The following is a 21,586-nucleotide window of genomic DNA, read 5'->3' as shown; positions in this document are numbered from 1 at the left end:
GAGAAGGTTTGGTTTCATTTCATTACTGTTATTTCATTACTGTTATATTAGGACTAATTTCCCCCCATTAGCTACCTCTCTTTGGGTCAGGCAAAATGGAACTGTTGCTTATGCACGTAAACTGTCAAGTTAAGCATCTTCATATAGCAGTCATGTCTAATTGCCCTGAACAGCAAGAGGGAGCTAAGTATTTTGTTCTCCTCAAAATAAGACACAGTCAGATGAGTTTTAATTGAGTCTGTTCATACTGCATAGTGACATGATGAAACAATTCTGATTAATTTTCTGTGCTTAGTGTTTAAAAGGTTGCTACTTAAGGCTAAAAGGTGCTGGCTGGTTCTCATGTTCCTGTTATCAAGCACAGCACAGCAAAAACACCAGGGCCAACGTGTTCTTAGACCTTTGGAATAGAAGTTGACCAGGCTTCTCCAATTAAAAATCATGTACAGGGCTTCCCTCGTGGCACAGTGGTTGAGAGTCCGCCTGCCAATGCAGGGGACGCGGGTTCGTGCCCCGGTCCAGGAAGATCCCACATGCCGCGGAGCGGCTGGGCCTGTGAGCCATGGCCGCTGAGCCTGTGCGTCTGGAGGCTGTGCTCTGCAACGGGAGAGGCCACAACAATGAGAGGCCCGCGTACCGCAAAAAAAAAAAGAAAATCATGTACAGTACACATGACATTGTTTTAAAATAGATATAGAGCAGAGGTTCTCAAATGGGGATGATTTTCCCCCCATAAGGGACATCTGGCAATGTCTGGAGACATTTTTGATGATCATAACTGGGGAGTGCTACTGGCATGAAGTGGGTGGAGACCAGGAATGCTGCTGAGCATCTTACAATGTTCAAAACAAGGAATTACTCCCTACAAAATATCAAAAGTGCCACGGTTGAGAAATCCTGCTTTATTGATAGCTATCAGCTGGTCTTCTTTTATTTCCTTAGAACTTTTCTCTTCATATCTTATTAAGGGCTGTTACAATCTGTCGGTATGTTTGTGTTCCCCCAAACTTCACACTGAAATCCTAATGCCCAATGTGATGGCATTAGGAGGTCGGGCCTTTGGGAGGTGATTAGGTCATGATGGTGGAGTCCTCATGAATGGGATTAGTGCCCTTGTAAAGGAGGCTCCAGAGAGGCCCTAGCCCCTTCCACGTAAGGACACAGAAGTCTGCGACCTGGAAGAGGGCCCTCACCTGACCATGCTGGCACCCGGATCTCAGACATCCAGCCTCCAGAACTGTGAGAAACCCAGTAGCTACCCAGTAGCTTATAATTTTATTATAGTAGCCTGAATGGACAAAGACAGGGACAAACTTGAGGACGAAGATATGGCAGCAAAATAGTTTGGACCAAGTAAAAACTGAATTAGGTCTATGAAGTATTTTACTAGCACTGGGAGTTGCCTGTTGGCCCCGACTTCCTGCTCAGACTTACAGCTAAGACACCACAGGTGTGGATGCCCAGCATTAGAATGTTCTTAGCAGTCTTCCGATGACTCAAGGATCAGAAGGTTGTTACCATGGAATCATTCACACCAGCACAATGGCGCTCCTCCAATAATGTATTTATTTACATGAAAACACCGTTTTATACAAATTGAAGACAAATCTCAAAGGGTTTGTCTAGGCTTGCCTTCCGCATTCCCTGATTTTGTCCCTTCCACTTTCATTTTTTGTTTTTTTTTGGTATCATAAATAAAGTGTTTCAGACTGGGTGAAAGAAACTGAATCTACCTCTTCTTCCCCACCCAAAATTACTTTGAATATTTAACATCCATAGTCATTCTTCAAAGAAAACTCTTGCCCAGCATCATTTTATTTAATTTATTTATGTAATACAGTGTAGAAAGCTATCATGGTCATAAGCAATGATCCTGTACAATCATCCTGCAGAAAATTTTTGGGGAGAATTCTTGGTAATTGGAGACCAGCAGAGCGATCCCATCCCACCCTCCCCCACCTGTAAAAGTGCTTACAATGAACAGGGATTCTTTTATTTATCAAAGATCCGAAGATACGTGGACAAAAAAAAGTTTCAATTCTCAATGCCTAATGTGTGCACATAAAACAGGCACAAAGAAATAAACGTGTATCCTCATAATTCCTATATAACAAATATAGCAGAAGCAGCAATCTGTACAGTAAAATGCCATTGTGGAAAAAAAAAATCCTCTAACTCATTTGGAATACATAAAAATGTTTAACTTTAAAATGCATAGTGATCAGGAAAAGAATACTTAGGCAAGAGAAGCAGCTAAACTCCCACGTTCACATGAAGCATCCCCCATCGATTCTTAAAGCATATTTCAAAGTAGGACTTAACTGGGTCACAAACCACAAGAATAATATACAACTGGCTAAGGGGCTATGTGATAAATAATCAGGAGGGAATCTATTCATGCACTAGTTAGATACAGCTAAATTCTTTACAGTACACAAAACCCATTAATAATGTAGTGGAGAGACCGAAATATGAAGAGAGAGAATAGATTACTGATTTGTATATTAATTCAAGTTCAGGCATCTACTTGTGTTACAGCACAGCTGTCAAAAGGCGATAATGAGTAAATAATAAAACAGAAGGGTTTGTTTCTTTCCACATTATTCTCTAAATGAACACCGATGGGTTGTGAAGCAATGGTTTTGCTGTCCAACTTCAGAGGCTGCTGCGGTGGTGGTCTAGTTCTGCATCTGCTCAAAGAACTTGTAAGTTGGGTTTTCGTAGCCATTCTGCTGCATCTTGGAGAGGTGGCGCTCCTCTGGGGTCACAGCAGCGTCAACCTGCAAAGCAAGAACGAGGACAAATGCGTTAAGAAAAGCAATCTTTTAAGAGTGCACACGGAGAAGCAGTAAAAAGATAAGGGGCACTGTACTCTTTTCTTGCCAAGATTTGAGAACACCCACAATTTTCCCTCTTTCTTCACCACTTTGACATAGAGCAGAACGCCTGTGCCCACCAGTTATGCAGATGCTCCATCTATCACTAGGTGGCGCTTAAAACCTTGACCTGCTGGCTTTGCTTGGGAAGCGCTCATTGGTTGCTTCCCCAACTGAATAGTAACTGGATACATCTAGGGCAATAAATATTTTTTTCTTCCCCTGTTGGCTCGAAAAAAGACAAAAGGCTTCCAGGAAAGACTCCCTTACTTGAAAAGTGTGGTGTTAAGCTAGAAAAAAAAGCCAACAGTATTACGGAGAGAGATTCAGCAAAGTAGAAAGGAAGACTGCTGAATATCTCCCCGAGCTCGTTTTAGTTTGTCTCTGTGTTCACTAAATTTAAGATGTTAAAGAAAGACTCTTTTAATTAAAATAATGATATAGGTATATCAAAAGATATTAAAAGACACAGAAAGAACATGCTGTTCCAGATTATTTTTTAATGTAACACTAAGATTCTAAAAGTATGTCATCCGAAGGTTTAAAGAGATTCCCTCTGTGATATGGTGGTTCCCCTCCAAGATCAGGCCAGCAGTTGTAAACTTGTGTTCCTCCCCTCAGTGTCACTGTTAGGCCAGAGCTACACTTATTTACTCTATGCAGGCTGGGCCAGGTGTGTGTTGGGGTGTGTGGGGAGATGTTTAGGTTTCTACTATATTTGCTGTACCTCAAATAGTCCACAGACGAGAGGAAGCAAATACTTAACTCTTTGCTGAATAAATGAAAGCTTAGTTTTGTTATAATTGCTTTAAAACTTCTGTAAAACCAGTGGAAGATGGAGAAAATCAACACAAATTTAATCAGAGTGAAGAAGCATCTCTTCCACAGGAAAGGGTAAGATGTGCTGTCCAGAAGTTGTTTTTTCTTTCAAAGGGATGTTTTCTATTCTGTACATGATGAGATCGGGGTCCCTTCATCATTTCCAGAATGCCGCAGGCCTGTTCTCCACTGTCCAGTGCTGCAAAGTGACATCTAGCTCCTGAAGCAGCTTTTCCCCCTGAACCCGACGAAGGACAAACACCAGAGAGTGGGTGTGTTGGTGCTAGGACACTAGGTCTAGGGGATGGAGGGCGACTGATACACCATGACTAAACCACACCAGCTAATGAATAATTTAGACCAAAAGCATGGTGCAGTCACTATGGAGGCTCCTCAGTAAACCAAACATAGAACTACCATATGACCCAGCAATTCCACTTCTGAGTATGTATCCAAAGGAAATGATATCACTATCTTGCAAAGATACCTGCACCCCAATGTTCAGTGCAGTATTATTTACAATAGCCAAGACATGGACACAAACTAAGTGCCCATTAATGGATGAATGGATCAAGAAAATGTGATACACACATGACGGAATATTATTCAGCCATAATAAAGAAGGAAATTCTGAAGTTTGCGACAAGATGGATGAACCTTGAGGGCATTATGCTAAGCAAAATAAGTCAGAGAAAAAGACAAATACTATAGGACTTCACTTATATGTGGAATCTAAAAAAACCCAAATCATAGATACAGTGAGCAGACTGGTGGTTGCAGAGTTGTTGAAATGGGTGAAGATGGTTGAAAGACACAAACTTCCAGTTATAAGTTCTGGGGATGTTATGTAGAGCATGGTAACTATAGTCAACAATACTGCATTGTATATTTGAAAGTTGTTAAGAGAACAGATCTTCAAAGTTCTCATAACAAGAAAAAAATTGTAATTATGTGAAATGATAGTTGTTAACTAAACTTATTTTGGTAATCATTTCACAATATATACATATATCAAATTATCACGCTGCAAACTTAAAACTAATAGTGTTATATGTCAATATATCTCAATAAAACTGGAGTAATCTGGTTCCCCCAAGGTTACTTTGTATGACTCCACCTCATGGACCAATTGACACCTTTCAGTATGGTCATGAGTTGGAATGATCACCTTGGCTAATCTCAAGGCAGCTGGAATAAAAAGACGTAAAATTCCCCTCAGAGGACACGGCTCAAATGGATGCTCACCATCGCTGGCCCTGGGGGAATAATCACTGGTGTTTTCTCATCCCTTTCTCCTCCTTTGATCTGCTCTGTTGTCAACAAATGAGGTCACCTTGCTTTAATTGGCAATTGTGTCATTAGCCACTAACTTGTAAGTTAAAACGCCATCATTAAAGGTCAGCACCGGGCTTCCCTGGTGGCACAGTGGTTGAGAGTCCGCCTGCCGATGCGGAGGACACGGGTTCGTGCCCCGGTCTGGGAAGATCCCACATGCTGCGCAGCGGCTGGGCCCCGTGAGCCATGGCCGCTGAGCCTGCGCTCAGCAACGGGAGGGGCCACGGCAGTGAGAGGCCCGCGTACCGCAAAAAAAAAAAAAAAAAAAAAAAAAAAGGTCAGCACCAATAACAAGAGATTTCATTCATTCTCCAAATCTGCTTGCAGGAAACAGCCTGTCTGCAGCCCTATGCCATTTGAATTTGGGCTTCTTTTCGCGCTGTGCCACCTCTTAACTGAGATTTCAAAGAATGTGGAGATTAAAAAAAAATCTTGCCAAGGAGATCAAGCACAAAGCTGCTATGTTTCTGAGTGTAGAAGAAAACATAGCGCTGCTTGATTGTTGGAGTATTAAACTTGTATCTCCCCCTGGAGCCAACGTCAACCCTCATACTGGCTGCATTCATCAAGGACAGGGGAACACCTGGCAACTTAATAGTTGATCTTCTCTTCAAAGGCCAAAGCCCAACTCTTTAAGAGAGCCCTGCCAGTAAATGCGAGGCTCAGAGGCTGTATGCAAGTCAGGCAGCTAACTTTCCTGTCTTTTCTTGGCCTCTTTTCTACTTGCTAATCCTTAGGACCCTTTGCCGCTGGGAGGGCAGCTGTTCTGCCAGTCCTGCAGTGAGGCGGCTTGGCCCTCAGGCCTCAGAGGGCTCAGGAGCTACAGGAGAAGGGACTGCCTTTACAACATGGCACCCAAGGAGTGTGGATTGCATCTTTTTATTCCCAACCCCTCGAGAGCTAAAAGTTAAACACAGTACTCATGTCCATGGATAAACCTACCACTGAAGGAAGGGCAGCAGGTAAGGGGGAGCCTTTCATCCCAACAAGGCTCAGCCATCTGTCACTCACTATTTCCCTTCAAACGGAGCTGGGGGAAGATGTAGCCAGTGGTGCTTATTCTGGAAGAAACCACAGAACAATGGAGTGGGGGACAGGATCCCCATCTGCTCCCTGGGGCAGGAACATGTGTCACTTGCTGAGATGAAAACCCACCCGGCACAGCACCTCTGAGCGTCCCCTCTCTGGACTTTCTGGACTTGATGGGAGTAGTGACTGATCTGAAGTCTTCATCTTTGTTAGAGACCCCGGGCCCCTGTGCTGCACCCCAGCTTGGACGTCCACGGTCACTGCTGCTGACACACACTGAGAACTGAGCCCAAAGAGCCTGATTCATCTGGTCCTAATACGACCTTGAGTAGAACTTTTGACTACTGTTTGGCTAATGCCCTCTTCCTACCCCTTTCTCCCTGAACTTGACTCTTTGGAGCTGTTTATTCCTTCACTATATCCAGAAGAATTTACAGCTCAACCACTAGACTGTAGACATAAAATCTATTTGGGTCTCTCCTTAATTTCTAGATACCCCTGCCATCCCGTTTCTCGCGTAGGTACTTTAAGCTTGGAGGAGGGCCAGTGGACAGTGTATTTTAATTTTATTATGTATAGTAATCAGCAGGATGTGTGTTGATGGGTGTCCCTTTATGCATGGCCCAACAACAGAATCCCGGCCCCTAAGACTTTCCATTTCAGGTCATCTAGGTGGACAAAGAATGGAGGATAAGATAAACTAAACATGCAAAATAACCGGAGAGTGTAAGAACATCAGAAACACCAGGAACATGGGAAGGAAAAGCACAAGCAAAGAGAACAGCAATGACGTTTTCAAGCTAATGGTTTATCCCTTCTAGTAACCTTGCAGTATTGGTTTTCTACTCTACAGTATACATGTTCATTTTCTTAATTATATTTCCATCTCTTTATAAGTAGTTCAGTGATATTTAGTGCCTACATCAAGTAATTCTTCAGGCATGCCCTGGAACTCTCCCGCTATGCTGAGGACTTCCTTTGACCTTCCAATTTCTCCTCCTGCAGTTCACTTCCAGCCACCTGAAGATTTTGAGTCCACCTTCACTTTTTCTTACCATTGCTTCCAATTGAACCTGACCAATCTGTCTGACTGCTATAGCGGTTGCTAGGTGCCTCCACTAAAAATTGACTTTTTGCCAGGAAGAAAGGACCCATAAGGACCTATTTTTATAATGTCACCAATCTGACAGCACATTCATTAGAAAGAGTCATATGCCATATCTCCATAAAAAGCTAAATAAGCAACTCTCTTCTTTAGATCATTCATGAGATGACTGGGGGTGGGGATGGGAGACTTCTGGTGTTCTAGTTATCAGATCTGTGAAAGAAAAATTTTTTTATGTCCTTCAATAAAGAGAATTTGTGCCCCCCTTCTTATTAAAGATGAGAAGTAGTGGACATACTACTCCAATATATATTTTAAAATATTCAGTGTCAACTGACACCAGTGTAGAAAAGGCCTGTCTGCTACTAAACAGAACCTGGGATCAATGGGCTTTGCAGAACCTGATTGCAGCAGGACAATGGTGGGTAATTCAGCAGGTGCTGGGACGCTCAGCCACCAGAGATGGTGCACACATTTGGGAAACAGAGCAACAGAAGGCTATATTGTCACTGCTTGAAGCACAAATGAAGCACTGTCATCTCCTTGGGAAACCATGGCTAATGACTTACAGACTGAATCTCTGGCCCTATGACTAAGCAAGTCATTAAATCAATATTTATTGCTTAGTTTTTCAAAACAAAAACTAGCAACTGCCCATTTCCACCGGGTAACGATTCTATTAATAAAAGTACTGGGCTTGCTTTCGCTTCCACACCTCTGTGATCTTCTGCAGGAATCTTTTCCTCTAAGAAGGAGCGATTTCCTGGACACCAAGGCTTTTGTTGTGATTTCTCCTTCATGCACGGATGGCGTGAAGTGTGACTGTATTCTGTTCTGACAGACTTAGACCCATCCATTTGGGAATACCCATTTACTCATTTTTGTTCTTAGTGAAATAAGGTTACTCATTAATGAAATGGGTTAACCAGAGCTGGCAATAAACTTATTTCCATGTCCTTGAGGGTGACAGCCTGCTAAGACAGGCAGAGAAATGTGTGTGGGAGGATCACTTCGTTCGGCGTAGATTCTGAGAGCAATCATGTTGAAACCCCCCAGCACCCTGCATCACCCAGACCACATGAGGCACCCTAGGTGTCTAGGCTGGGTTGCAGCTCTCTGTGTCCAAGTGCAAAACCACCACAGCTAGACTATCACCTTCCTGAGGGCAGGGATGGCGACGAGCACCTTAGATGAAGTTAGCCTGAAGTTCCTCAAGCTCCATGTTGAACACTGGCTCAACACGGAGTTTGAGGAAGGGTTACCTAAGGAATGGAGAGAAAGGAAGGCCTTTCTAGGGAAAAAGGGATGGTTTCCCGGCTCTTGACAACATCGTTACTTTAAGGAAGAAGGAAGTGAGAGGAAATGAAGAAAAGAAACACAAAAGGAGGTGGGGCAGTCACTCTAGAGGATCCTAGCTGCTCTCAAGTAGCTAACAAAATAAATACCAAGAGAAGGGCTGGTCGACTGCCTTCCCTACAAGGATGCCTTCTGGTTTAAAAATTTATTTTTCTTCAGAACTCATGTTAAAGCATCAACTGCTCTAATATTCCAAAACCAAGGAGACTTTTCTTGCTAACTAACCAAAAGAAACATTTAACCTAGGCAGCTGTAAGAAGGCTTAAAAGGTGACTAGTGAGAGACTAGTGAGCTTGGAGACAAGGAGATACCATTTTCTACTCCCTAAGGTTTGCTTAGACAACAGAGGCAGGAGTGGTAATACTATATATACATCAGTGATTCTCAAAACTGACTGCATGTCTGATTCAGCTGCGAACATTTTCTACACTCAGATTTCCAGCCTCTTATTTAGAAATTCTGTTTTCCTAGGTCTGGGGTGGGACCTGGGGAATGTGTCCTTTGAAATCAGTACCCGGTAAGTCTCATGCACAATCATGGCAATCACGGCAAAGAGCCCCTGAGATGCCTTGTTTTACCGCCCAGCATCACTGGCCTCTGTTATGGGCGGGACTGTGCCCTCCCCAAATTCTGATGCTAAAAACCTGATCCTTAATACTTCACAATATAACTGTATTTGGAGGGTCTTTAAAGGTGAAATTAAGGTTAAGTGAGGTCATTAGTGTGGACCTTATGCAGTTAATACTGGTGTCCTTACAAGAAGAGGAGATTAGGACACAGACCTGCACAGGGGAAGGTGATGTAAAGGCACAGGGAGGCCACCTATGAGCCCACGAGAGAGGCCTCAGGAACTGTGAGGAAATACATTTCTGTTGTTTAAGCCACCCTGTGGCTTTGCTATGGCAGCCTGAGCAAACCAATATAGGCTCTTTGTCCTTTGGCACCAAAGACGGGCACTTTGATAAAAAGGAAGCCACCACTTGGGTAGATTCATCAGTTCAAGGCCATTAAAATGTATGATTATATTAAAAAAATTTAAATGGGCTTTTGAATTATTCAAGTATGAAAACAGGTTTTGTTTTTTTTGCTCAAACATGCAATTAAAATGAAAAAAAATTGTTTTTTTTTTGAAAAAAAATTGTTTTGAGTAGATATGAGATTACTGATGCTAATAACGCTACTAATAATACATCTTATACTGTTTCAAAGGACAGAAGCTCAGAAATACTATTATGAAGAGCAGTGCCCCACACTTCATGACGTTGTCATCGCTTATTTATGTGCTCAACCTCCTATCTGTCAATCATTCAGTTCTTATACATCTTGCCACCTATTTCCTGAATTCATTAATTTCACTGTTCTTTAGCACATCTACACAAGGATGGACATGGAGAACAAGACTCAAAACCAATTTCCATCAGCAGCTCCTGTAAACAAGGAGCCTGGATGTTCTAAGTGCTGAACTAAATGAGGTTTCTGGCTTTGCCACAAACTTAATTTATTTAAACTGTTCCTGCCCTCCTATAATCAAGAATGGTTTGGAGCACATTTCCTTGGGGTTAGTGAGAAGTTTAACTCACTGGAAATATCTGAACTTTGCTCTGATGGAAAAAGCAATGGACAGGATGTGGGGAAATCTGTACTGTGAACTTGGCTCTACGGAATTTGACATTGAAAGGACATGTCTTCTGTCTGGGTCTGTTTTCTCATCTAGAAAATGAGAAGATCAATTAATTGATTATTGAGATCTCTTTCAGCTCTAAAAATTCTAAACTTCTCAAGATGTATTAATTCACTTCCCCTAACAGTTTCCTAAAAAATACAGGTACTGTGAGGTTCCTCCCTTAAACCCTGCATTTTAAATGCATATGAAGAACTTATTTGCACATTTAATTTTATTTTAAAATATTTTGTATCATGGGTTTAAGGCATCATATTTGAATCCCGCAGCTTACTCTATTTTGTTGGTGTAACTCGGTACCTCTGTGCTGTACATACTCTTGTTTCTCACAGGTTGGGGTGTTTGGACAGTCTCAAGTAGATGTAATTGTCACTCTGTGGGTCTTCTCTCCACCTCCAGTGCCACTGCACTAACACCTTGAAACTAAGATATTTCAGGTGGATGTGCAGGGTGACAGGTTAAAGGTCTTGAACAACCTTGTATATTTCACTCAGCCTTTTGGTACAATGTGATTTTCTGTGAGACTTTAAAGGTAAGGCTCTTTACTGAAAATTATTTACTATTACCTGGCTTGAGTTAGAAATGAAATTATTTAAGATAAAAAAATCCAGGAATAAACGTGCTTAAATTTTTTTTTTTTTAAAAGCAGGCTTCCACTTCCTTTTTCATTTGTGACTTCTGCTGTTATTTTTTCTTTTAAATGTCTGTAATCACAATATCTGTAATCACAATATCCGTAAGCCAGGCATTACCATTAGCATTATTTTGATATTTCAATCCAAATTATAAGAAGTTGAGATAGCAGCATATATCTCCAATGTCTTGATCACAGTAGTTATAAGTTGGAATGAATAAAAACCAGAAGCAAGAAAATAGCTGCAACTTGAGCAGCAATATGGATTGTTTGTTCAAAGAGATACTTGGATGATTCTTCGTCTAACACCCAGCAAGATTTTCTTCATAGTCTTTAACTCCCACCTGCAAACATGCAGCCACGTTTACCTACCTCCACCACACCATGATGGATGGACGTGTACTGTTTCTTCTTTAGCATCACCAGGGTGATGACAATCACTGTTGCTATGACAACACCGCCCACCATGAGTCCAATGATTGCACCTTTGTTTGAACCCACATCTTCTGCAAAGAACACCTTGAAAACAAACGCAAGAGAAAGGATTGTAATTGCGGGAGATATCTGGATGAGGTATGTGAAAAGTTTCAGTATATTCGGTATATATTTTATGCCGTAAGTTTGAGTTGTTGGTCACTCAATTATTTGGTGCGTACTTGAAAAAAAAAAAACACGTTCTACTTACTAAGAATGACATCTGTAGTCTATAGAATGATGTACAACATGTGGCTTCCCCAGTCCTAGGAAGTCCACTTCCCTCCATCCCCCACATGTCTCTAGAAAGGCAAAACAGAAGCCTGCAGGGACCTGAAACCCTTTGACAGATGGAACATTCTGTAAGAGGGGGACGGCAGCTCTTGGATCTATCAAAAACTGGAAAGGCACGGATCGTGATTATGAAAGGAGGTCAGTATTTTCCCAGTCACAGCAGGTTTAAACTGGGAGACCTGACGCATGACTGCTATGCCTTAGGTGCTTTTCCAAACTATAGATGCCCTCATTTCCTTAGAGGGACATTTTAAATACATAGGAACAAGCATTCTGAAATAAAGGCCTTAAACAGAAGAAAAAATGCATCTTGTTACCTACTTTCAGCCACAATAATTCAGTAAGACACTAATTAACCTTGAGAAGCATAATGCTTAAAAGGCACTTATTTCAAAGAGAAGAAGTAGTAGGCAACAAGATAGGAATTTTAATAGCCACACATTAACACATGCTTTCTTACTATGTTGTCCCTGGCAACTCAACTAAAAATGTTGTTTTATTCTTGATGTTTATTTGTGTTAAACATGAAAAGAATTTAGAGAATACTGTAAAGAAGAAATTTATTCAGTGATAAATTTATTACACTACATTCCTTCATACTGTTTATAAATGCAAGTCATTATTTTTTCAACTTTACTTGAATGGAATTATAAAAACACACTGCAACTTTTATCATTTTTTATGTAAGGAGATGATATTATGACAGATCATCTGGCCCAACTACGACTGAACATATACCACATTTGCTATGTAAATTAATAAAAACAGCTCCCTAAATAATTCTTTTAGTATAATCTCAAGACAGTAAAATGACTGACTGTCATGGCTAGAACTAACATCCTAGCAGTCTGAAAAGGCAACATGAAGTACAGCAAATAAAGCGAATTTCTAAGAGTTTTACTTATGGTATATCTGCAACAAAATTAGAAACTGTTCATAATTATTCCCCTTTCTAAACAAATATGCTCACTCAACATATTTATAAAAAGCAAATCATTAATTAGCTAACGATAAAAGTATGAGGTAATCAGAAATGAATGCAAGTCTAGACATCTTCCTATGTCTTTAAGAAAATACTGTAATTCTGTAACATTCATTGCACTAATTATAGTACATTATTTCATCAACTAGTTCAGTAGAGGGAGCTGATTCTCTCAATTGCTGCTTCTGCCATTAGTCACGGTCGTATTACAGGAGTTAGTGTAATTGCGGAGATGGGTTTTTATGACACAGGCACCAGAAAACGCAAATCCACACATTAATCTTCAGCTCTCTGCCCCACCAGCTCCCAAATCCTCAACAGATTCCACAAGTTGTTATTAACCTCTTCAGCATCAGCCAGATCAAGAGTGCCCCTGATTCTATAATAACTGACACTGGATTAACTTGCCAACGAAAACCGCACTTCAAAAAGTTCACTGTGCTTTTATCAAAAAGATTATGGGAGTTAAAATGCAAATCTGAATCTCAAGTCAATTTTGAACTTGCCTCAATTGTTCAGAGTGAAAAGAGGCACACACTATACTTTATAGGGGTTTCTGCTGGAGTTTAATACTTGGATTTACAAATTTTATTTAGGAATAGTGGAAAGACAGTTTCTCCTTGAAAGGGAAAAACACATGTATACACACACACAAACAAAAACAAAGTAAGTGCCTGAGAGAGTCCTTCTCAAGTATTATTACTGATTTCAGAATTTGATTACCACTTTTGTTCACTACTGAATGTGCAACAAAATTGTCTTCTTTATTAGTTTAAGCCACTTACTGGGCTAATTTAAGATGGGAGGACCCCTAGCATAATGCAGGATTGATTTATCTGAAGCTTTCGGTAAAGGTTTTTATGTAACCTTAAGGGAGATGGGTGCCTTTTGATTTACTCCAATTCTAACATTTGGGGGGAAAAAGGGTAATTTTGTCTGAAAAGGAAGCCACAGTCTTTCCTGGCCAAGCCTTCTGCTGAACACACTGCTGGGAACATAATGCAGTCTGGCTCACCTACCCCTCTACCTACCTCCAGGGAGTCCCAACCATCCCACTCCCGAGGAACAATTTAAAATGTGGGGAGGGGACAGAAAGGAGGGGTGAGAGAGAGGCGACGAAGCCCAGGGGAAGAGTTTACAAATGTGAAATTAAGCCAGCGGCCGTGAAGCTGTTCTGTGAACCCAAGCAGTGTTTACACGTGTTTTATTTGAGATTTCGATCCTTCACACAAGCCTATTATAAACCTGATTTCCTAGAAAACAGACAGGAAGTTAATTAAAATGGCTGCTAGAATACAAAGTAATTCCACTTTAAGCCCAACGTGGGCTCAGCTGCTTTCTAGACCTAAAGAACTACTATATAAAGAGCCTCTTTTTCTTTTCTTCACGTTTTCATGATGATCCTATAGGCAAGTGTTTTATTTTCATTTTAATCTTTTCCTTAACTGGATTTCTGACCCAAGAGGAACGAAAGTCATTTGACAAGACAGAGTGGCCTGAAGAGGTAGATTATGTCACGTACCAATTTTTGATGATGAACTTCATATCCTGAATCATGTCGGAACTCTGCATCCATCTTCACTTCCGAAATCTCTTCCGTCTTGATATTTGTCAACCCCGAACCTGCATGATACCATAAGCATTATACCATAATCAAAATACGCAGGCCAGTCCATTTGTTTTATCTATAAACAATAACATTACAACACAAAGCCTACCAGAAACTTCTTTCTAGGCCTGAAGTTAGAGGAAAATGGATTAATGACTTTCTTCCAGAAAATGACACCCTATATTTAAATCTTTAACCACTACCTATTTTAAACAAAAATAAATTAAAGATTAAAGAAATTTGCACTTCAGGCTTCTATTGCCTTTAAACACATGCTATATATATTTTTTTTTTTTAATGGGGAAAAAGACAGAAGTTAAATGCTAGTTGGGAGGCTGGAAGGGATTTGCTCCTAGAATATACTCGCTTGGTTTAGGTGCTTATTGTTTAGCCTATTATATGTCTTTTTTCATGTGCTCTCATTCCTTCAGAAAAAAATAATAAAAGGCTTTAAAAATGAACATTAATTACCTGGCAGAACAAAACTGCTACTTTAGGACTTTGTTCCAATTACAAATAAATTATGTTCATGCATCTATGCAGTGAAGCACTGTAAAAATCATATCATTTATTTAGTTAAGTGATTTAGTTATAGATACATAATGTAAATGGTTCATCTGCTGAATAAAGAACTGCAGTACATAATGTTTGAAAAATGCTTCTGTGGGACTAACAATTTCTAACATGCTAACTCTTCTTTCTCTATAAATTGCTATATGATTCTTACACTAATTGTTATAATGAATTTAATTTTTCAGATAGTAATTTGAAGCTTAAAATCAAAACGCAAAGTAATTTTTAAAACAAAAGGTGAAATGACAAAGTATAAATATCGTTTCCACGTTGCAGCATTTAAGTATCAAAAGTCAGAATTTTAGGATGAGAATGGCTTCTAAAATCATCTCTTCTCCGGTGTTCCCACCGAGGGGTAAACTCTCAGCTCTACTTAAACAGAGAGGAATTATCAGTTTGCCTCCATTTTTGGACAGCTTTGTCTACTAGAATGGCCTTTCTTACATTAAGCCAAAATCAGTTTCCTTATAACTTCCACTCTGTTCAACATAGAGCAAGCCTAAATCCCCCTTCTGCACTATAGCCTTGAACAGATCAGATACCCAAGGAGAGGCATCATGTTCCTGCTGATTCTTCTCTTACTTGGGCTACATGTTACCAAGTTCCTTCAGCTCCCATGGGACCTGATTTCCTGCTTTTGGTCTATCAACTCTTACATCTTGTCTACAAGGTGCTGTGAACCTTGTTACACATCTTGCTGAAATTGAAAAGCAATGTCCACAGCATATGACGTGCCAGTCAAACAGCACAGTCTACACAAAGAGAAAAGAGGATAATTTTACAAGATCCAGGGAACCTATGCTGGTTGTGACATATCACTGATTCTTGGTCAACTATTCAGAAAGCTTCCATTTAATAACCTATGTGAAAATGGACCCAAGATCAATGTCAGTCTCCACCCGGCATGTAGATTGTGATGCTGTCTTCTCTCCCTTCAGCTTGTCACAACTACATTTTCTTATCCCTATCTTCCAAGTCCACAAAGATCAGGGAGAGGGGTTCTACGATCTTGCCCTCAAGTTCTCCCAGCCCATGATTTATAGGAACTTGGACTTGAGTAGAGAAGTGTGGTAGTTTAAAAATATATCCACAAATTTGTGGATGCTCCTCCCAGCAAGAGGTGGGATTGGGCTTCCCTGGTGGCACAGTGGTTGAGTCCGCCTACCGATGCAGGGGACACGGGTTCGTGCCCCAGTCTGGGGAGATCCCACATGCTGTGGAGCGGCTGGGCCCGTGAGCCATGGCCGCTGAGCCTGCACGTCCGGAGGCTGTGCTCCGCAATGGGAGAGGCCACAGCAGTGAGAGGCCTGCGTACCACAGAAAAAAAAAAAAAAAAAAAAAGAGGTGGGATTTAATTCCCTTTTCCTCAGGTGTAGACCTGATATAGTGACTTGTTTCTACTGTTAGAATATGGCAAAAGTGATGGGGTATGACTTCTGAGACTGGGTCATACAAGGCAGCTTCCTTTGTATTCTCTCTCTTGGATCACTTGGTCTGGGGAAAGCCAGCTGCCATGTTGTGAGGACACTCAAAAGTTCACATGGTGAGGTACTGAGGTCTCCTGCCAACAGCCATGTGAGTGAGCCATCTTGGAAGAAGACCCACCAGCCCTAGCCAAACTTCAAGCCCTCAGATGATTGCAGCTGTGGCAGATGTCTTGATTGCAACCTCCTGAGAGACCCTGAGCCTGAAGCACCCAGCTAAACCATGTTTGAAATCCGTGAAATTCATTATAAGAAGGTAAATGTTTGTTTTTAAGTTGCTAAGTTATGGGGTTATTTATTGCATAGTAATAGATAACTATTACAAAGGGCTAGTGCCTTGTTTTCTCATCTTCACCTGTCTTGGACTTGCCTTTCTTTTAACAAAAGACCATCCTGTTTAATATACACATGAAAGACAGAAGCACAATCAAAGCGGGACAGTTTCCCATTCTCTCTCATCTTTTAACTGGTCCACTCACTGACTGTCCCCTGATTCCTAACCCCATCCCAAGAGCTGTAGGGCTCTCTATTCTTATTTATGTTCTTGCTTTAAAATGATTAGCATTTTCTAATAAGTTTCACCTTATTCTGACCTCTAATCTTCCTGATACAAATGTTTATTGGGCTGTGACACTAATGCTCTTTTATTTCTCATTAGTTGTATACTTTTATCTTTCTACAAACCCTTTTAAATCTGAGGTCCCTTTAGAACCAAAGTGATTTCTTTATACCTTACCCTCTTTCTGTCATCGGGATCTAACAGTGCAATAGTTAAAATTATATTTCTGAGATCTTAAGAACACTCTCTTGAATAGTCTTTCCTTCTAGAAAAACCCACACTCTTTCTGAAAGGACATGAAGATTACTTTTAATAGTCAAAAAAAATTCAAATTCATGTAGCAAGTCAGAACAACAGATAATTAATTATAGCACAATAGTTTGCAGGACTCAGCGGAAAGAGCTCTCCCTAGTTCATTTTTGTACAGCATGTATAGTCATTCACTGAAAAGCATTTCTATATATTAAGCAAATGTCATTAAAAGGGGAAAAAGTTAATAAGCTTTGCACCAGGAAAATGTCATTGATAATAAGCTGAAACTGCATATAGTGATATGTGATGAGAAGTTTTAAATAAATCGCAGGGACCTTCACTTACAGTTTTACCACATGCATTTTCCGAGTTGTCCTGATTCCACTCTAAGCTCTGACACCAGACTCTCATTCTCTAAGCTCTGACACCAGGCTCTCAGTAAGAAGGGAAGCATGTTCATTTGAAGAAGGAAAGCATGTCCTTCAGGAAACCTTTCTCAAAGGATCTGGTTTCCTTTATTAGGACTGGAGAAGCGTGGTTAAAATTATAGAGGAAAGGGTAAGTTTTCCACCCTGTGAAGAGTCTGCTAATGTACAGACATAGCTCAGAGACACTGCAGGTTTAGTTTCAGACCATCGCAATAAAGTGAATATTGCAATAACGTGAGTCATACTATTTTTGGGGGGTTCCCAGTGCATATAAAAGCTATGTTTGCACTATACTGTAGTCTACTCTGAAAAACAATGTGTGTACCTTAATTAAAAATACTTTGTTGCTAAAAAATGCTAACCATCATCTAAGCCTTCAGCTAGTTGTAATCTTGCAATAGTAACATCAAAGATCACTATCACAGATCACCATAATATAATAACAACAAAGAAGTCTGAAATAATGCGAAATTACCAAAATGTGACACAGAGACACGAAGTGAGCAAATGCTTTTGGGAAAATGGCGCCGATAGACTTGCTCACTTCAGGGTTGCCACAAGCCTTCAGTTTGTAAAAAATGCAACATCTGTGAAGAGCAATAAAACGAGGTATGCCTGTATTTGTCTCCTTTATTCTGGTCAAATGGTTTTACTTGTCCTTCAGAGTCTATTTCTCTCTGGAAATAAGCCCAGGGGAGTAGCTGTAATGGTCACCATCCCTAGAAATCACCACTGATATTAAAGGTGTTCCTTCCTTGACACTACATTCTAGAAGTTACTGTACCCTGTTATTTCAGATATGGAAGTCAAGGAGAAGTCATTTTCCTCAGTTGTGACTATACAAAAGCTCTTTCTTTACTTGTTTCAGAGTGACAGCAGTGATTATTTAAAAAACAATGACATCAATTGAATAACATGATGTGACAATCCTGGAAAGGGTTTCTAAGTTTGGAAAATCTAATGGTATAACTGAGCACGTTAGACTCAAACATGTGGTCTCATAAAGTGCGATGATGAAGAACCGAAAGTAATGCTAGAAAACACAGGGGGAAACTGGTCCAAATGCTCAAAAGACTCACTACAAGCACAAAAATATAGAGCATACGTATGTCTTAAGACATACGCAGCAAACAGGACTGTTCATAAACATACCTTAGCCAGAATCTCCCTCACTTCCTATCTGAGCATTCTTTCCCCACTATGGCCCTCTTCTATTGGGGAACACAAGCCTTACAATAGTATAAGAAAGGAAGTTTGGCCCAGGCCATTCTCTCATCTATCTGTATAGAACATTCCCCTCTTCTTTGACAATGCATGTGCCCAAAACCTATCTTAAAGCTCATCTCCAGCAAGTGCCCTGATTAACGTACCCCTTGGTTAATGTCCCATCTGCTCAAATCACAAACAAACATCACAAGGTGGTTTACACTTTATGTTACTTTGTATTTCCGTGCCTTTCTAATTCCATCTCATCTTTCTAAATACACAAAGTGTGGTCTTTCTATTCAAGCTCCTGAGAACAGGGGCCTTATTACTTAATTTCTTTTGACCCTCCAAAGCAGTTGGAGAGTCTTTGTGAAATATCAAAATGAGCTATTGCTATTGTTACAACAAAGACTTTAGAAGGAGCTTCTTCCCATCTGTATATTACCTCTAAGTATTCTCAAGCTCTTCCCTTAAAACAAATTGTTTTTGTTTAAGAATGTATGGAAAAGTCCTTTTCATTTTAGATTTTTTTAAAAAAGGAAAAAAATCTACTTCAGTGGTGTTAACTCTTCCTGGGTATTTCAATAGGAACATAATTGCCCAGTGTGCTCAATGTAGCAACTTAATAAAATTGGTTGAATGAGCGCTTCTAATTCACATTTCATGCTTGTAGATGAAAAGCATCTCTTCCTTTAAAAATAAAGTAGGAAGTGCCATAAAAATAGGCCCAAGGCAAAGGACCAACCTAAGCTGGTTATCAGCTGCAGTTAGAATGGAACGGACCCTCACTCAGCCTTGGGCCCTACCAGTGGGCTGAGCAGGCTGGGGATGTGTCAACTGCTGGTTCTTTGAAATTTATTTGTGTGACACTGGCAATAAGGAAGACGTTAGAAGAGCTGAAACTGGGTCTGACTTACTATAATTTAGATTTCTCTGAAAAGCCCTACAGAAAGAGATTCATAAAATCAAGGAGATTGGCTGTCAAGATGTGTCACTCCACGGCCCCCGCTGCCCTATTAATTAGAGCGCAGAGGCATGAAAGTGCCACAAGGCAGACTCTGAATTTCTCGTCAGTGATTGTGGTGGGAAGCAGATGGAACCTGAGCCTGTACTGGCAGAGAGGGGCAGGGGCTGCTCCTGGCCCGGCTGCTGACTGCATCTCAACCTGGAAGCAAAGGTCAAACTCCTTGTGTTAACATCTCCATGTGAGGTTAATGCCCTGTTCCTAGTACCGCATGGGGACATTACGAAGATACAGAAGAAAACATTTATGGATACGTTTGCACTGTTGGGAGTAAAATCTCCCCAGAGTATATATAGATTTGTCAATTCAGTAACTTCTCTTTTTGATTCATTGAAAGCAATGGGTACTTATCAGTTGGGCGAGGTAGTGCACGGGGTCAAAACCAGTCATGTATGTGCTTTTGTTGGGTGTGACATTATTCTTAAAGCTAAATTTGAGACATAGGAAGGTGAAAATGTGTTTCTTCTTAATGCTTGGGAAACTACCAAAAAAAGAAGTGTCCACAGGGAGATCAGCTCAGTGCTTTGTGACCGCCTGGAGGGGTGGGATAGGGAGGGTGGGAGGGAGGGAGACGCAAGAGGGAAGAGATATGGGAACATATGTATATGTATAACTGATTCACTTTGTTATAAAGCAGAAACTAACACACCACTGTAAAGCAATTATACTCCAATAAAGATGTTAAAAAAAAAAAAAAGAAGTGTCCATATCAGTGTTAATGGGAATTTTAAGTAGTATAAAAAATAAAGAACTTGTATGGAAAATTAGGCACATACTTCAGCTGTGTTTTAGACACTCATCAAGAATAAGTATATATAACCCACAAAAGATAAAATGGAAATACTTCTGGGCTCTAAAGATATTCCAATTCTGATATTTTTAGGAACTCATGTCTACTTGAGGAACTGACTCAAGTTTGAGCCCAGTTCAGTTAGAAATGGACCATCCGGATACCAAACAAGAAAGAAAGAATGAGATGTTCCAGCAGTAACCAGGTCGTCACCAGCTAGAGTCTGCATCTGTATAGGTTTCCATTCTTGAGGACCAACAGGCTCTACAGAACCCTCTCCACCAGAAAAACAAAAGAAAAAACCAAACGTTGGAAGGGCTCCTTTTTATTGTTTCAAAAGGAACGCTCAGAAAGAAAAAAAATGATCACCTAATTAGGAACTTGGGAAATGAAGTGTAAGGGAAAGCAAAGGGGAGTTTTAAAAAGTTTGGTTTCCATGGTCATTTCAAACCCTGCTTCTCCATATCTGCAATTCAGAGAGGCTGACCCCCAAGAAAGGGGCTGCGTCTGCGCAAGCGCGAGATGCGGAGGGGCGGAAGGTCACCGGGATATACCTGGTCGAGTGGTCAGTCCTCGGTCGGCGGCAGGGCGGGCGTCAACAGGCTCGACTGGGCACAGGAAGCAAGATACACGGAAAGCAAACAAGACAAATCGAGATGGTAAGTCGTGGCTCCTGAACACAGCGCAAGGAAAAGCATGTGCAATACACAAGTTATATATATATATAAAAAAAAAGCAGCTAGAAAAGAACCACAGTGAGTTAATCTTGAGCATCAAGGATGGGAGGGGTACCCCTTCAAAAGGCTTATCGCTATTGATGTGCCAATCCTACTCCTTAGTTTTCTAATAAATGTGCTCACCAGGATAAGATACGCGGCAACATCAAAGAAGAGGGGGTGGGAGTGTGGGTTTTCCTCTCAGCGAATTTAGAAATAGTTTCTTGGCTTTTGATTAGAAATAAAATACATTATGCCCAGCGCAGTGGAAAATCTTAAAGATACCTCCTTTTACAACTATCCAATCTTATCTTTTTTTTAAATCTTATTTTATTTTACAGTTAATTAACTACAAAAGGA

General features: G+C 40.6%; 1 protein-coding gene across 6 annotated transcripts in view; it reads right to left on the bottom strand.

Annotated features, from left to right (window-relative positions):
• Positions 1-1,808: 1,808 nt before the first annotated feature.
• APP (amyloid beta precursor protein) overlaps positions 1,809-21,586 on the bottom strand; it is a 277,800-nt gene continuing 258,022 nt past the window's right edge. For 4 of the 6 annotated variants that reach the window (XM_089910361.1, XM_089910360.1, XM_022573753.3 and 1 more), the window contains 4 exons: positions 21,065-21,118; positions 14,108-14,208; positions 11,208-11,354; positions 1,809-2,780 (listed from right to left, as the gene is read on the bottom strand). In XM_089910361.1, coding sequence (XP_089766487.1) covers positions 2,679-2,780; positions 11,208-11,354; positions 14,108-14,208; positions 21,065-21,118 — 404 coding nt within the window. In that variant the 3' untranslated portion in view covers positions 1,809-2,678. The remainder of the gene's footprint in view (positions 2,781-11,207; positions 11,355-14,107; positions 14,209-21,064; positions 21,119-21,586) is intronic. The other 2 variants (XM_089910362.1, XM_022573665.3) reach the window with 1 other exon arrangement.

This window comes from Delphinapterus leucas, chromosome 4, assembly GCF_059928025.1.
Source record: "Delphinapterus leucas isolate spDelLeu-1000000601 "Yukka" chromosome 4, BTC_Dleu_Yukka2, whole genome shotgun sequence".
NCBI lineage: Eukaryota > Metazoa > Chordata > Mammalia > Artiodactyla > Monodontidae > Delphinapterus > Delphinapterus leucas.
Note: the sequence above shows the minus strand (reverse complement) of the source record. Positions and strands in the feature narration are given on the sequence as shown.